The 17,663-nt window shown below is 37.5% G+C and overlaps 1 protein-coding gene across 1 annotated transcript in view; it reads left to right on the forward strand.

Annotated features, from left to right (window-relative positions):
* SPAG17 (sperm associated antigen 17) overlaps positions 1 to 17,663 on the forward strand; it is a 352,647-nt gene that overhangs the window by 259,353 nt on the left and 75,631 nt on the right. Inside the window, exons 27-32 of the mRNA XM_082460586.1 lie at positions 883 to 1,000; positions 4,800 to 4,978; positions 5,568 to 5,727; positions 10,334 to 10,551; positions 14,305 to 14,449; positions 16,128 to 16,282. Coding sequence (XP_082316712.1) covers positions 883 to 1,000; positions 4,800 to 4,978; positions 5,568 to 5,727; positions 10,334 to 10,551; positions 14,305 to 14,449; positions 16,128 to 16,282 — 975 coding nt within the window. The remainder of the gene's footprint in view (positions 1 to 882; positions 1,001 to 4,799; positions 4,979 to 5,567; positions 5,728 to 10,333; positions 10,552 to 14,304; positions 14,450 to 16,127; positions 16,283 to 17,663) is intronic.

The following is a 17,663-nucleotide window of genomic DNA, read 5'->3' on the forward strand; positions in this document are numbered from 1 at the left end:
TTACAGAATTTCATAAGCTTTTACCTCTTAATTTTGCTTTGTGTTTTTAATTGATTTTCAGCCAATGATCCAGATTTTATTCTCTATTAATAACAAAGGCAGAACAACCTAAATGATCAACAATAGATGACTAGAGAGAATAAATTAAAGATCCAACACTGGGGGATCAGTTGGAATGATTTTAGTGGGGAGCTGCTAAGCAAGTCAACTGGAAAAACTGAAAGGATTATCGTTAGGGGCGGGTTGGAAGTAACCGAATAATTTTCATCCTGGAGTACATATAACCAAACAAGGGATTCAGGCATAGTGAGCATAAAATTATTTAGAATTTGTTAAGTAGACATACCCAAACCCTCATTAAAACTTATAAATAATCTTTGTTATTGTCTTTTATTATTTTTACTTACTACAAAAGCAATGTATGCTCATTATAGAAAAATAAAGACACATATCCTAATAGCATAATGTCTCTAGCATCCAAACTGTAAGAATCACACAAGGAAGGTGGTGGGGATCTTGGTCAGCCCTTACACCTACATGTCCAAACTGAGGCATCTTTCAAGGCCTAGTTCAAGCTTCAGCTCCTCCATGATCCTTTCCTAATTAGTCTCATTTACGTTGATATCTCCCTTTTCCGAGGAAAGATGTGCCAACCGTTTGGTACTGTTATTTAGCTGTTTCATATGTCTGTGTGCCATTCTACAGGCAAAAGATCAATTACACAAAGGTAGAGACTCATGCATCCTTATGGGCTCCACTGCAGGGCTCACTAGTCCTGGGCAAGTCATAGTCTAAGCATTAAGCAAGTCTTTGTTTAGTCATAATAAATCAGTATCTCATTTAGAAAATGACAGGAAATTATTAATGTTGAACTATTTACAGGAAGAAGTAGAACCAGAACCTGTTTTACAAGAGACTCTTTATGTTCCCACCTTCCAAAACCTGAATGTGTCTTGCCCCAATGGGCTCCAAGTGACCTTCATTGGGCAAGAGTCCCCAGGTGAGTGCTGGCCAGGAGGATGAGGAGGCAGGGGGAAAAAAGTCATATAGAAAACACTTCAATCACCATTGAAATTGTGTATTTTCCTACCAGTTAAATAAACTTGTTGATAATGAATAATAGGCTAATAATAATAATGACCACCATTTTTGAGCACTTACTATGGGCCAGGCACTATCTAAATACTTAACATACATGACAAAATACAACTACTGTAAGCTAAGTCCTAATAATTTCCTTTCACAAAATAAAGAAACTGAGGCATCAGAAGGTTCAGTAACTTACCCCAGGTCACTCAGTTCCTAAGTGGCAGAGATAAAATGCCATTCTTGGTCCAGTGGTGGCAAAGCCAATGCTCTTAATAACTACTGTGTGGTCCTGTGTCCTTCCTCTACAAAGGGCCACAGGAACAGAACTTTGCTGGTCTGATCAAAACAAAGGACAGTGAGCACAGAGTAGGTAAAGATAAGTGCAGGTTAAATGGATGAAGAAAACCAGTCTCGTTCCCAGGTATCAGTATACACTTTTTTTTTTTATTTATTTATTATTTATTTTTGGCTGTGTTGGGTCTTCGTTTCTGTGCGAGGGCTTTCTCCAGTTGCGGCAAGCGGGGGCCACTCTTCATCGCAGTGCGCGGGCCTCTCACTATCGCGGCCTCTCTTGTTGCGGAGCACAGGCTCCAGACGCGCAGGCTCTGTAGTTGTGGCTCATGGGCCTAGCTGCCCCGCGGCATGTGGGATCTTCCCAGACCAGGGCTCAAACCCGTGTCCCCTGCATTGGCAGGCGGACTCTCAACCACTGCGCCACCGGGGAAGCCCCAGTATATACTTTTATAGGGTCTCTTACTTCTGTTGATTCTGTACGTGGCTCCTAACCTATTAAGATGAATAAATAAGTACAACAGGACTCCTTTAATTAACCTGATGCAGGGGGGCATCCACATTGGTGATTGATTTGAACATCATTTAAATGAAGACCCCCTATTTCAGTAGAAGTAGGAGAGGCAACAAAGCAAGCACGGAGCCGGGACTTGAGTTCTAATTAACTGTATGGCCCTTTCAGTAACTTACTGTCTTTGGACCATGTTTCTTCATCTGATAAATGTTACATTATATCAGTGAATCCTATTTTCACAACCAAATATACTCTTTATTATAATTTCCTTATGTACCCCATATTTTAAAAGTGTATCAAAGAAAAAGAGTATGCTTATTGAAAAATAATTCAATGTTGTATTCACTTGCCAGCCAAATGAGAAGAAACTTGATGTTGTAGTCAATCTATTTCATCTCAATTTTTCTTTTCACTGGGTTTTCTGAATTATTAAAAATAGACCATGAACCCTTGTTTCTATTTCCATGGATTCCTAGTGATCCAGGTTTTCCATGATGGGACCAACTGTATGTGCTAAGACTGAAGGCCACTGACTGTCTTCCAAAGTCAGATTCTATGAGGGAACTGAGAGGGATACTCTTTTTAAGTTTAAGTACGTATTTGTTTCCATGCTTGTTTTCTTGATTCTGTTAGCAAACCACAGCTTAATACCTGTTTCACCGGTCTTTTCCATTAGTTTCATTTCCTAGTCTGATGTTTTCACCTTTATGTCAGGGTAGACAATGTGGTTAATAATAACTCTGCCTGGGGACTTCCCTGGTGGTGCAGTGGTTAAGAATCCGCCTGACAATGCAGGGGACACGGGTTCAATCCCTCGTCCAGGAAGATCCCACATGCCACGTACCAACTAAGCCCGTGAGCCACAGCTACTGAGCCTGAGCTCTAGAGTCCGTGCTCCGCAACAAGAGAAGCCACCGCAATGAGAAGCCCACGCACCGCAACGGAGTAGCCCCTGCTCGCCACAATCAGAGAAAACCCATGTGCAGCAACAAAAAAGCCACAATGCAGCCAAAAATAAATAAATAAATAAATAAATTTTAAAAAATGCTGTTGGAGCCTTTAAAAAATAATAATAATAATGACTCTGTAACAAATAATCTTTTTAAAACCCTCCATATATTATGATTATCCTAATTCAAGTCTGAATATAATTACAGCATAAATATCAAAGTAGCACTATCTTCATAGGGTCAGCCTTGGGCAAGGGAGAGAAGGTCACAGGGTGTAAGAAGAAAGAGCCTATATTTGAGTTCTTGCCAGGGTGACCTTGGACAAGTCATAACCCCTCCCCACCTGAATTTCTTCATTTATAAAATAAAGTCATCTACTAAACAGAGTTGCTATAAATATTAAATGAGAAAATACTTTCTAATTTGGAAAATATTATTCCAATGTTAGGTTTTTGCTTTTGTTTTTTGGTCATGGTAGCAGTGGTTGTTTTTACAGCATAAGAAAATAGTTAAGCACAGAGACTTGGTTCAAATCTCAGCTCTGCTCTTACCAGCTGTGTGACCTTGGAGAAGTTAGCCTCCATTTATTCATCGGGAAACTCTGGAAAATGAAAGTGTCTACCTTAAAGGGTTGTTGAGGTGGGCTGAATAAAATAAATACACAAAGCATTTAACATATAGAAATATCTCAACAAATGTTTATTATTTTATTATTACTTCTGTGACTTGAAGGGTACCATGAAGGGTGCTTATTCCAAAATATTTTCCCACCAGCCTGATATAGTCCTTGAAATACCGTCATTTCATGTTAATAAACCACTTTTTTTCCTCCTGAACCAATGCCATTTTATTTTAACTTTTAATACAGAAAAATATAATACATAATATAACAAGTACTGATGTGCTGACCAGACAAAATAAAGATTTCTTTTTGTCATACTTTAATCAAAATATGTTTTTAAAATTACAGACACGGCTGTAACCCCAAATTTCCCTCTACAGTCTATTCCTTCTCTTTCTGCTATAGTGAACACTAACAAGACTTAGATTTTTGTGCAAATAGGTTTATACAAATGTGCTATATGTATGCCTTCATAATAACAAGTAATGTTAAGTTGTAGATAATGCAAAATTTACATAAATTATATTTTATTGTAAATATTTTTCTGCAAATAGCCTTTTTATTCAATCTCTATTTTAGATATTCAAGGTGATACACATTTATCGAATGTATTTCTTTTAAAATCTAGATAACATCGCATAAATGAATAGACTGTGATTTTTTAATAGACTCCATCACTGACAGACATTGGATTTTATGTTATTAAACCACTTTTTAATGGAGAAGAGGAAATTATTCAGTTAGCGAAATCTGAGTAGCTGCTGTGTACCAGAAATTCTCAGTAATAATACTTTCTTTTGGAGGAATTTATTAGGTGTTTTCTCCTTGATTGCCAGCTAAGAGTAGAACTCTGAGAAAAATCTGGACTTGGTTAGAGATGAGAGGGTCGTGTTAACTTTGAAAGATGATAAATGATTTAAGAAGGGCAAGCCTGAGTGAGGGACTTCCCCTGGGGCTCCAGGGAACTGGGGGACCCCAGGGGAACATTGTGCATCCAGGGTGAGAGAAAAATACCAGTGAGGAGAAAAGGCAACATCTAAGACAGAATAACTCTCTCCCTTCCTAATTTTGCCCTGAAATGTTCTGGACATCATTAGAAACACTGGCTTATATATGGAGAAAATATGTATTAAGTACTTGTAAATGACCTTATTTACTACATGCGACTATAAGAAAGGCAGCAAAGAACCAGTACTCTGGGCCATCTGTCATGACATGAAAACTGCCCTAGTAACCAGATGTAGACAAAAGAATGAAAACAATGAAGCAGGAAGATAAGATCCCAGGCATACAGCATTGCACAGTTCTCAGTAAGCTCTTTTTTCTTTTTAAGATCAATATGTTATAGACGAGGAACCCACTTGGGACATCATGGTCCGACAGAGCTACCCCCAGAAGGTGAAGCACTATGAATTCTGTAAAACAGTGATGCCACCTCTGGAGCAGGAGGCATCAAGAGTTATCACCAGTCAAGGCACTGTTGTCAAATACCTGTTGGATGGATCCACACAGGTAAAAGAATATGTTAGATAAGTTACTCTTTCCTGCTGCAAAATAAAATGCAAACAAGCTAAAGGTGAGGAACAATACTATGACAGAGAAGAGAAACAACTCATTTGAAAATGAATGATGCCTTAAAATGGCAAAGAATAATATAGTTGGAAGAAAAAACACTGCCTTAGATGCTGTACATACTATACATACTAGATAGATATTGATAGAAACTAAACGTTTAAATACGTGATAAAGTTTTAAATGTAGTCATTAGAAAAATTGAAATAGGGTAAATAATTTCCCAATTACATAGGGGAAGGGTGAAGAATGGGAAAACGTAAAACAAGTCAATCTGATAAAAGATAGGAAATGAAACAAAATAGAAAGTAAATGGAAAACAAAGTAATATTATTGTGCTGGTTATTAATCTGTTGTCTCTGAGCTCCAAATCTACCCTTCTATAACATGCTTTATACTGCTGAGTCTGGATGTCGGCAAATAGCATTTCTTTGAGTTATTTTTAACCTATTTCAGTTTGACACACAGTATTGTTAACCAGTTTCTTCCTCGTTTTTGAGAATGCTGAAATATTTTGCTTTTTATTCAGATTCTCTTCGCAGATGGTACTGTGAGCAGTAGTCCCAATTCAGGGCCTGTCGGTCTTCCTGCTGATGCGCCAGCAAGCCCTCACAGCGGGGACTTGATGGACACGGTTTCTCAGCAAAAATCAGAAACAGCACCATCAGAGACTGTCATCACAAAGAAAGGTAATAACCGAAGCCTCTCAATTTATCATGGATTTTATAAATCCAAGGGCTTAATAAATGCTCAATATTATTATTATTACACTTATCTTTTCATTGAATACATGCAAATTTCAGTGGGAATCACAGCATTACACGTTGTTTCATGAATTGCTTTTATCTCTATGTAATAAATAGCAAACATTTTCCTACGTCATCATGTACTCTGACACATTAGCTCTAATGCCTACACTACTCTTTGAGGGTTAGGTGAGTGATCAGTGATATCAAGTCTCTGTGTAGGCTTCTCTGTCCTACTCTTTTCCCCGAAATCGCAAGAGGGCCACATCAGCTCCAGGCACGAGGGCTTCATGTCGTAACTTCCAAAGCAGAAAGGAAGGAGGGTGAACACAAGAGCTTTCAAGTGTCTCTCTTTATCAGGGAGGAAAATAGCCCCAGATTACACCAGTCTCCCTCACCCCCAGTGGGTCTCCTCTTATATGTCATTGACTAGACCTGGTTGGGGACCTAGGCTGGGAAAACAGCATCTGAAACTTTTGGCTTTTTTCTCAGGAGATGAACACTACTAGTAAGGAAAAAGGAAGGTGGAGAAGAGTTGTGTAAGCAATCAACCATGTCTGCCATAATCTAAATTACAGACTTGCTCCCCTCCAAAACACTTGCAATTCATACCCCTACCTCCCGCACAGTATGAAAATGTCTGCTTCCTCATACCCTTGCCAATGCAGAGTATTGTCATTCTTTTCATGTTACTCAGTCTGATAGACAATTAATGCATCTTATTATTATATTAATTTGCATTTCATTGATTACTGATGAGATTAAACATTTAAAGATGTTTGTTGCTTTTTTTTTTCTTTTTGTTAATTTTCTATTCACATCTTTCCTTGGTTTACTGTGGGATGTTCATCATTTTCATTTTAAGAGATCTTTATGTATAGGAGACGGTGCTTGTGTACCAGGCACAATTCTGGATACTTCAAAATATTAAATCAGTGAATACTCACAACAACTCTGTGAGGTGTGTATCTTAATAATCTCAATTTACAGATGAGAAAATTGAGACACAAAGAGGTTAACTAACTTCCTTGAAGTCTCTCAGCTAGTAAGTGGTAAAGCTTGGATTTGAGTCTGGGCAACTAACCCCTAAATTACACTGTCTCTCAGGCATTACAAATTTTTCTCAATTTCTCATATGCCTTTAATGATCTGTGAGACTAAGATTTAGCCTTTTTCTCTCAGATTCACACATCTCACCACGGTACCCAGTAACATTGTATAGAGGCAAAGTGAATTCCTTTTTTGATAACTCAAAATTTAGTGAAATGATATACTAGGTCATATGGTAGTTCTATTTTTAGTTTTTTGAGAAACCTCCATAACATTTTCCACAGTGACTGCACCAATTTACATTCCCACCAACAGTATACAAGTGTTCCTTTTTCTCCACATCCTCTCCAACATGTGTTATTTGTGTTCTTTTTGATGATAGCCATTCTGAGAGGTGTGAGGTAGTATATCATTGTGGTTGATTTGCATTTCTCTGATGATTAGGAATGTTGAGCATCTTTTCATATGTGATATCATATGATATTTGTCTTTGACTTACTTCACTTAGTATGATAATCTCTAGGTCCATCCATGTTGCTGCAAATGGCATTATTTCATTCTTTTTTATGGCTAAGTAATATTCCATGGTATACATGTATGACATCTTCACACCAGTCAGAATGGCCGTCATCAAAAAGTCTACAAACAATACATGCTGGAGAAGGTGTGGAGAAAAGGGAACTCTCCTACATTGTCACTGGGAATGTAAATTGGTAAAACCACTATGGAGAACAGTATGGAGGTTCCTTAAAAAACTAAAAATAGGACTATCATATGAAGTAGCAATCCCACTCCTGGGCATATATCTGGAGAAAACCATAATTCGAAAAGATACATGTACCCAATGTTCATTGCAGCACTGTTTACAATAGCCAGGACATGGAAGCAACCTAAATGTCCATTGACAGAGGAATGGATATGGTCAAGTTTTTAAAAAAATTCTGTCTGTGTTTGAAAAGTTGAAAACTGCATATATCCTGCAGCTATTGAGTACAGAGTTCTCTTTTTTTAATTTAATTTAATTAATTAATTTATATATATATATTTATACAGCAGGTTACAGAGTTCTCTTTATATCTGTTAGATCAAATTTGTTAGTTGTGTTGTCCAATTTATATCCAGGTTCAGCAAACTTCTCTGTAAAGGGCAAGATAGTAAATATTTTAGACACTGGGAGCCATATGGTCTCCATCACAACTACTAACTCTGCTATTGTAAAAGTAGCCTTAGAAAATACATAATCAAATGAGCATGCTGTGTTGTGTTCCAATAAAACTTTTATATGGTCACTAAAATTTGAATTTAATATAATTTTCATACATAACAAAATATTATTCTTTTGATTTTTTAATTATGTAGAAATGTACAAAGAATTATTACTTCACACACTGTACGAAAACAGACAGTAGGCCATATTTGCCTCACATTCAAACTTTGACATTTCTTATTCTATATCCTTATGGACTTTTTAATGTACAATGTCAACTTATTCAGCAGAAGTATGTTTAAATTTCCTGAAAGGGTAGAATAGCCTCTTCACTCCTTATAGTTTCATCCATATTTCTTTTTTCTGAAATAATTGTGTCTTTTTTATAGTTCTCAGATTTGCCTTTATATATTTTGAGGATATGAGTTTAGATACTTACAAATTTAGAATTGTTTTATCTTCATGGGGAATTTAACTTTTTATCAGTACACAATGACTTTTTATTCTAGGATTCTTTTTTACTCTAATGTTGATTTTGCTTATATTATTATAGCTACATCAGCTATTGTTTAATACTTTTCCAGTATAACTTTTTCCACACTTTATTTTACTTTCTATGATTTGTGTTTAAAAGTGTGTCTTGTGAGCAGCATATAGGTGTATGTTTTAAAAATTAGACATTTTTGTGTTTTAACTGGAAGTTTTAAGCTATTTATTGCATAACAGATATTTTCTGAGAATGTCTTTATGTTGTCCTCATTCTTGAAAAATAATTTCACTGGGTGTAGAATTCTAGATTGACAGGTATTTTCTCTCAGTATGTGGACAATAATTCTTCATATTTTTCTTGCTTCCACTGTTGCTGTTGAAAAGTTGGCTGTAAGTCTAATTGTTGTTAGACAATCTAACTGCCTTTAAAATATTTTCTTTTTTATTATAATATCAATATGATTTAACTAGGTGTGGATTTCTTTTTATTTATCCAAGTGAGAATACATTGGGCTTCTTGAATCTGTAAATTAGTATCTTTCATTCCTTGTGGAACTTTCTCAATATTATCTTTTCAAATATTGTTTATGATCCATTTCTTTCTCTTCTTCTTCTAGAATTCCAATTAAATGTGTATTAGAGAGCTTTTACCTCTCTTTCATTACTTCTATCACATTGGCTCTCTGAGCTTCATTCTAAATAATTTCTACAGGTCTATCTTTCAGCTCTCTTTTAATGCTCTGGAAATACAAATAGGTCCAAATTAAATCTTAGGACAATGGAAAGGCTTAGCTAAATATATCTGTCTTCTTTGGTTCCCCCAATTAGCTGAGTCTGAATCTTACACCAAGATCCATGCCCCAATGCACATTTCATGGTCTGAATCTAAAGGATCTTCCTGGAGGCAACAATCCTTTACTATATTTTTTGCAATTTTTTTCTCAGTCTGAGTTTACTCCATCATCGAGGCTTGGCAACACTGGCAAATTTTGCCTACAGATTACTCGTTATTATTCATACAAATGGAGTAAATCTACCTTGATAGAGGGATTGAGATAATATTTACAGGGTTCCATGAGGGTTTCTTCAGTTCTATCTTCCTGTTCTAATTGAATGGGGGTGGCGAGGGGTTGACAGGGGGATGTGTATCAGATGATTATCAATGTAGTAATTAAACTGTACAAATCCTCTCCATATGAGAGGCCAAGGATATGCTTGATTGGTAATGTTCTCCAGATCCAGGGCTGAAGAAAGATGTTTCCTGTGACTGAAAAAAATGACAAAATCAGAGGAATGAAGAGTTAAAATTATACTCTATTATACTAGAATATAATAAGTCAAAAAAAGGAATCTGAAAATTTCAGAGATACACAGGAGAAAATGGAGGCTTTGAAAACCAGGGTATAGGACCCCAAATCTGGAATCTAGGGAGATGTAAGCAAGACCTAAAAGTGTACAGAAATTGACAAGAATGGGTATTGTGCCATGGAGAGTGAGCTGTGTATGCACGTGTATGTTTGTGGGAGGTGATGGGAATCCAGCCAAGGTTCAAGTGCCAAGATTAAGATATTTATAACCTGAAATTTTTGCTTCTTGAGAAATAATATAATTGATGAATACCACTTAGAATTTCTATGTGTCTGAGGTAACCTACACTGTATTGAAACTTAATGAATAATTCTATATAAGCGATATTATAGTTATATTGTTGCATTTGATTTTTTAAAATTTTTTTTAAAATTTTAAAATTTTTGTTGGAGTATAATTGATTTGTTGTATTTGATTTTACTTGAACTTCCACAGGAAAAAGTCAGAAAAATCAGTCATCAATGGCACATAAAAATGAAAGCCATGAACCTCCCCCAGAAACAATTCAAACAGTAACTCCTATGGAGGTTCACTTAGGCACCTGGTTTACAACTACACCTCAAGGAAATCGGATTGGCACCAAAGGATTAGAAAGAATAGCAGACTTGGCCCCATTTTTATCCTTTAAAACCACAGATCCTGTCAATGGAACGGTATGGCAAACTATTATATATTACAAATTTTTCTAAATCGTTAGGGTTCCGAAACAACACATGGAGGAATACCTGTCAAATAATAAATTTTCAATAACTATTTGTTAAGTAGTGGATGTATGGATGAATAGATGGATCCATCTTTCCAAATCTAAAAATATTGTGTGGTTCATTTGACCAGCATAGTGTATCATGAAATACTAATTCTTGAAGTGAGAGACAAATCATGAATTTTCTATTCCACTTTTAAGACATATGATTAATGATATCCTATATTTCTTTATGTTGAATGTATTTGTTTATATGTCTTATCTTCTAGAAGTGAGGGGCTCTGATTTATTCCTACTTTTTGTGTGTACCTGACATGAATTATAGAAATTTGTTCATGATCCTTGACTTCAAATAATTTATGGTATATTTAATGAGATGCCCACATTAAATAACTCAAAAATTCAACACCACCACAAAGCAACTATAAAAAAGATTTTATTTATAACTTAAGAAAAAGTGACAAATGAGTGGTATAGTAAATAGCGGTTTTGTTTATCTGTCAAGTGGATGTGAAATGGAAACCCCTGGGATTCACAATAGCATTTTCTATAGGCTTTCTGTTAGGGGGTTTGCATACATTCTCTCATTCAGGCCTCACACCAGTGTATATTATACAGATGAGGAAGCTGGGCCTCAGCAAGTTAAGTAATGTGACCAGGAAGTGCTGGAGCCAGGTTTAGAACCAGTTGTTGGGACTAAAAACTGGGCTCTTTCCATTCCTCAGCTATTCCTCTAATATCTTATGTGGAGCTTTGCAGCACCCTCTAAATCTAACAAGACAAAGAATTTCCTGCATGCCTTATTTCTGGTTTCTGGACTTCCAGCACTTGTTTACAACCAGATGCTGATAGTCGAAAGCAAAATGTCTGCTTGCTATTAAGATAAATTCCATTATCTAACCAAATGCGTTTTCCTTTCTTCTTCAGCCTACTTCTGAAATAATTTCATAATCTCTTATATTGTTTGCTAGTTCTTTGTTGTGAGACTCAAGATACATATCATCTCAGGATGGTTTTTTTTTGGTCACTTCAAATGACTCACTTTAATTCAGCCCTGATACAGATTATTTGGCTTAATATGCAAATTTGATTAATATTTCTTAGTTAATGACACTCAATTTCCTTTACTGATACCTAGCACCATTATGGAAGCACAGACCAAGATCCAGGAGCCTGGATTCAAGCATAGACACCCAACAGTGAAATTGCAATCACAACAATAGTAATAATATTTATTGAGCGCTCACTGTGTGCCAGGCCCTGTTCTTGGTGTTTTCCACATCCTAACTTGTTTAATTCTCACAACAAACTATTGTTGTTTCCATTTTACATATGAGACAACTAAACTACAGACAGGCTAAATAATTTTTCCAAGATCACACAGCAGGTGGTAGATTCAGAATGTGGACCCCCAGGTTGTATTCTAGGTCTCATATGCTTAACCATTATGCAAATAAGGGGCAATAATTATATGAAACAAAATTGAGAATGGATGTGTGTTTTCATGATATCTGACATGAAATATCACATTTTAGAGGAGTGGCACTGACCTTGCTGTGAGGCAATCATGGGTTTGAACCCCAAGTCACACTTCTTACTATATATATGACTTTGGATGTTTCTAATCTAGGTTTCTTTACTCCTAAAATGGAAATAATAGTCATTACCTAAAATAGTTGAAAAGATTAATACCAGATTTAGCACCATCAGGTGTTCAGTAAATATTCTTTCTATTGTGTTCTTGCCACCACTAAAAATAATGATTATCTTACCCTATGGTGATCAGAAAATGTCAATGTTATGTGGTGTTATAAAATGTTGGAATAATTCTAAATAATAAGTTGTGAATATCTAAACTAGATAGGGAATTCCCTGGCGGTCCAGTGGTTAGGACTCTGCACTTTCACTGCCAAGGGCCCAAGTTCGATCCCTGGTTGAGAAACTAAGATCCCACAAGCTATGCGGCACAGCCAAAATAAATAAATGAGTTAAAGAGCTAGTATTTATCATTGCTAACTTGATGACCAATTAAGTGTGAATTACTTTACCAGCATTATCTCATTTAATCCATATAACATCTCTGAGGAATACTAGTGTTGGCTCCATTTTGCAGATAAGGAAACTAGGGCCCAGAGAAGGTAAGCAACTTGCCTAAATCACCCAGCCAGCTGTGGAACCAGAATTTGAACTCAGGCAGCTTAACTGCAGAGTCCATGCTCTCAGTCACTGCATTCTACAGCAGTATTTCTCGTTATACATATTCAATAGATAGATAGATAGATAGATAGATGATAGATAGATAGATAGATAGATAGATAAATAGATATAGATAGATAGATAGACAGATATACATATCTGTATCTACCACTGGCTGAGAGTGCCAAAGATAAGAACTTAAAATAATGATCAGTGTGCACTTCTCTCTTATAGTGATTTCTGCCTACTATAAAAAGATATTTTAATACATTGTTGACAGTTGGGGTCTCCAGAAGCAAACACTGAAATGAAATTTTTGGTACAAGATATTTATAAGGGACACCATTTGTGAAAGGAATGGGGAGACAGCAGGATTGGACAGAGAGAGAAGCTGAGCTGTGATGCAGACCCCACAAAGCCTTGGTTAGCTGGCAGGAGCTCAGAAGCCAGTGTCATCTGTCCCAATGTCCCAAGTCTGGGAGCAGGAACCATATCAGTGTACCCCTGCCTCACTCAGTCACTGGGCCCAGTTCACCTGGAACAATGTGAGTCAGGCAAAGCATCTCTCTGCAGCTGAGGCAGATGCTGGAAGAGCTGACATCTGGAGGCTGTTTGCCAACTTCACTCCACACAGCTGGGGAGCAAATCCTGTCTTGAAGGAAGATCTGGGCTATGCATCTCCATGCCTGCCACATCTTCACACACACATACACAGCTGGGGGTTTAGAGCTTCTCTGGTGAACCATTTAGCTACAGGATACAAAGGTCTGAGTGTTCTTTCAGACTGAAGTACTTGCTAAGACTAAATGAATTTTTTCTGTGTTTCTTACTCTAGTCCACATACTTAAAACCCTTCACTACTGATTTGCCTGCCTTGGGATAAAGACTGTGTCCTTAATAATCTTCCCAGTTTGGTCCCTCACTCCTAACCTTGCTCTCACCGCTCTGCCCATTGCTCTCTGGGGTCCTTTGTGTCTAGCACCCCTTTCACCCATGCTGCCCCCCCTGCACCAACACACAAAATCCAAGCTCTGGCACTGCTTCCTCAGGGGAGACCAGACCACATCAGAACCCTCACTACAGACACCAGTGGTCCCTTGCTTATCTTAAACCTGTAGTTTCCAAGGGAGCAGGACCTGGGACAATTTTCCTGGACATACCTGGGTCAGATCAGTCCTGACGTTCACTTTTTACTCACAAATGTGCGACCATGGAAGAAGCACCAGTTTTGAAGTCAGACAGTCTTAGTACAGCATCAGCTCTGGCACGTGCTGAGTGACCTTCAGCAAGTTTCGTAACTTCTCTAAGCCTGAATTTCCTCATCCATAAAATGGGGATATCGTTGCCTGCCTCCCAGGATTGTTATAAATATTAGATCAAGTAGATGAGATAAAACTTTTACTTCTAAATAACCAGGGTTTTGATGGTAATCAATGGGGTGTAAAAATAAGCACACTTGGGATTAACCACCTGACCAACTAATGGTGTTCTGCCTTTGTATGTTCAGGTTATGACAACTCGAGAAGACAAAGTGATTATCATTGAAAAGAAAGATGGTACTCGGATAGTGGATCATGCTGATGGTACCAGAATCACAACCTTTTATCAAGTTTATGAAGATCAGATTATTTCTCCGGATGATCAAGAGACAGGTAAGTTTTTTTTTTCTTTTTTTAAAATTTTTCTTTTATATTGGAGTATAGTTGATTAACAATGTTGTGTTAGTTTCAGGTGTACAGCAGAGTGATTCAGTTATACATATACATGTATCTCTTCTTTTTCAAATTCTTTTTCCAGTAGATTACAATAGTCTATGTCTTTACAATAAGGTAGGTAGAAACCTCACTGATTTTTGAAAATACACATAAGAAAAATAATTTTTTTGAAGAATTCACGTCAACCAAAGAATACTCATGCAATCCAAATGAGGCCCTTTATTATGCTCTTTAGCCTAAGCTGACGTGGAAGTGATAACGGCTCTAGTTGGCTGATGGATAGTAATAGTGCCTTTTCCATTTTTACCACTAAAAACTTACAGCCTGGATTGGTAGCAACTAAAAGTTAATAATCATGACTCAACTGTCCTGCACATTAGATCTCAGACCTGTTTCCTTTGATCCTTAAGGAATCTAATTTGCATACATAGGTGACCTCAGGTAGGTCCTCCTTCAATTCTTTCTGACAATTCTCATTATCAGAAAGGTGATATAAGAGAAAAGCCAGCAGCAGCTACTAATGAACCAGAGTCTTTCATATTATCTAAAAGCCTACCACTCTTCCTAAGCTAAATTTTAAAAAGATTTTTAAATAAAAATTATTCCGACTCACTTTTCTTTAATTCCAGAGTTTGTTTAAATGCTTCATTGCCAAATTAAGTGCAACAAATGGGCAAGTTACTGGAAAAAGAGGAACCTTTCCACCCTGCTAGTTAGAGTGAAAATTAAAAGAGCCACTTGGGTGGGCAATTTTAAAATATCTGGTAAATTGAAAATGTGCATATCATATGATACACTAACTCTACTTCTGGGTATATATAGAAAGACGCCCTTATACATTTGAACAAGGAAACAGGTATAGGGGTGCTACTTGCAACACCAAGTTTAATATTAAAATATTGGGAAAACAAATGTCCATCAACAGCGGAATAGAAAAATAAAATATGGTATATGCTTACAAAGGAGTACTATATAGCAATTAAAGGAAATGAAGTACACACATACATGCACCTATTTACACACACACATATATATATCAAGATGGCTAAAGGTCTCAAAACATTGTTAAGTTAAAAATTCAGGTGTAGAATGATACATAGAGTAATATATAACTTATGCAAATTTAAAGTGTACAAAATACTATATGTTGTTTTTGATACATACATTTTTATAAAAGTATAAAAATGGATTGTGAGAAAAAGGAATAAACCCAGAGATAAGGAGAGCAGTAAACTTCAACTTTATCTGTATTTTTTCTCTTATGTACATATTAAAAATGAAGAAAATATGGCAAAATATTAACAAGTGTTAATTTTGATTAGTGAGCATGAATAGTTAAATTATATTTTGTGATTTTCCGGATGTTTTCAATTTCTCAAAATAAAAAGAATGGTGAGAACAAAAGAGCACACTAAATTAAGAGATATTCTGGAAGAATGACTGCGTTGACATAGAGAGTAGCCCGCACTCCAGCCCCATGGAATGAGTTCTCAGCGCTGAATCTTGACTTCGAGTCCACGTAGCCAGGAGGCAGGAGCGCAGTCAGAGTCAGACGGCAGGCATGTTCCCCATGTGTGCGTCCTATCAGACCCGCTTCCCTTGCATTTACCCACAGACGAAGGTCCTCAGAGGATCACCAGGCAGGTGAAGTGCATGCGAATTGAAAGTTCACACTACGCCACTGTCATCACCAACTGCGAGGACAGTAGCTGCTGCACCACGTTTGGGGATGGGACGTCTATCATCGCAAAGCCACAGGGAACGTACCAGGTGGGTCTGGGGGAGGATGAGGGGTGCCAAAGGTAAGTGTCAATTTGACTAAGAAAACCCACTCCTCGGGGGGCAGTGACCAGTCCTGCCACGTGCATGACTGTTGATCTCTTGTCTCAGCGGTTCTGAGAACACACTTCTCAATCTCTTTTCATTTATTCACCGTCTTTTTACAATCCATTCCAGAAAAACATAGTCCTGCTTGTCTTTAAATTCTTGGGTATTTGGGAATCAAGCTTATAAACCAGAGTGTATTTGCTGGGGATCCTTTATGTGGTAGGTGATGGGCACCGTGGGTGTTAGAAGCATTCAGTGCTGGCCTGTCCCTACCAGACCAGCTTCACCTCCTGCCACCTCTTATTCATTCTTTCTCTCCCATCCTTCCCACCTCCAGTCTGTCCCCACTCTACCTCATGTCCCCACAGGATGGAAGGACAGCTAGCCCAGCTGAAGCACAGCTTTGTCTTTGGAGGGCTGGGGAGGAACACTGTTAGAAACTCCTCTGCCTCCTTGCATTTCCCCATTAAACACAATCACCTGGGTTCAGCCTGCAGTCCCTTCAGTCTTAGAAGGATTTGCCTTTGCCTTTCCACTTGCTGGAGAAGGAACACAAGTGCCAGGGTGTCACATCTAAGGTCATAGGATACTGAGAGCTCGAAGCCAGAAGATGATGGACAAAGACCTCAGTGACAAATGTTTGTTGCTGTGAAAGCTGTTGAAGCCAGTTTATCCCTCCCATCTCTCCCAATAATGTTATCCTACACCCTCTTTACCCTGTGCAGATCCTTGTGTGGCAAAGAAGGTGCTGAAAGTGAGAGATGACTGTGAACTGTTGCAGTTGGAGAAGGGGGTGCTTTTTTTCCTATATAGCATTCAGAATGTCCAATTTTTTAGGCAGCATCCATGTGCCAGTATCATATGTCCTACCAGATATGATGAGACTCTCTTAAGATGCTGTGATGAGACCTTATTTTTATCATGGCCCCAGACTCTAATCGTTACAACTATGGGGGCAAAGGAATTTTAGCACCAATGACAGTTACCACTGAACGAAGAGACGTAACAGAAAAGAGATCCAACTTGGAGACCTTCAGTGCCTGACACTATTGTATAGCCGCTTGTTTGCCCAATCTCCTGAAACACAGACTAAGGAAGGATCAACCTTGATCGCTCCTTATTGAGAGACACACATATCTTAGTTCCCAACTGGAAAAAAAACCTCTAAGTAAGTTTAGCTGCACCTATTTTGTAATTCTGTGGTTTTATAGAATTGAAAGCTGGCATTCAAAAATACCTTCTGCCTGTCTTCTGTTGGACTTGGCACATTTGTCATTTATTTCCTCACTCACCAGCATGAGAACGTTGGGCAGTGTGATGAGGG

Source organism: Balaenoptera physalus (genome assembly GCF_965194825.1).
Source record: "Balaenoptera physalus genome assembly, chromosome: 1".
Lineage (NCBI taxonomy): Eukaryota > Metazoa > Chordata > Mammalia > Artiodactyla > Balaenopteridae > Balaenoptera > Balaenoptera physalus.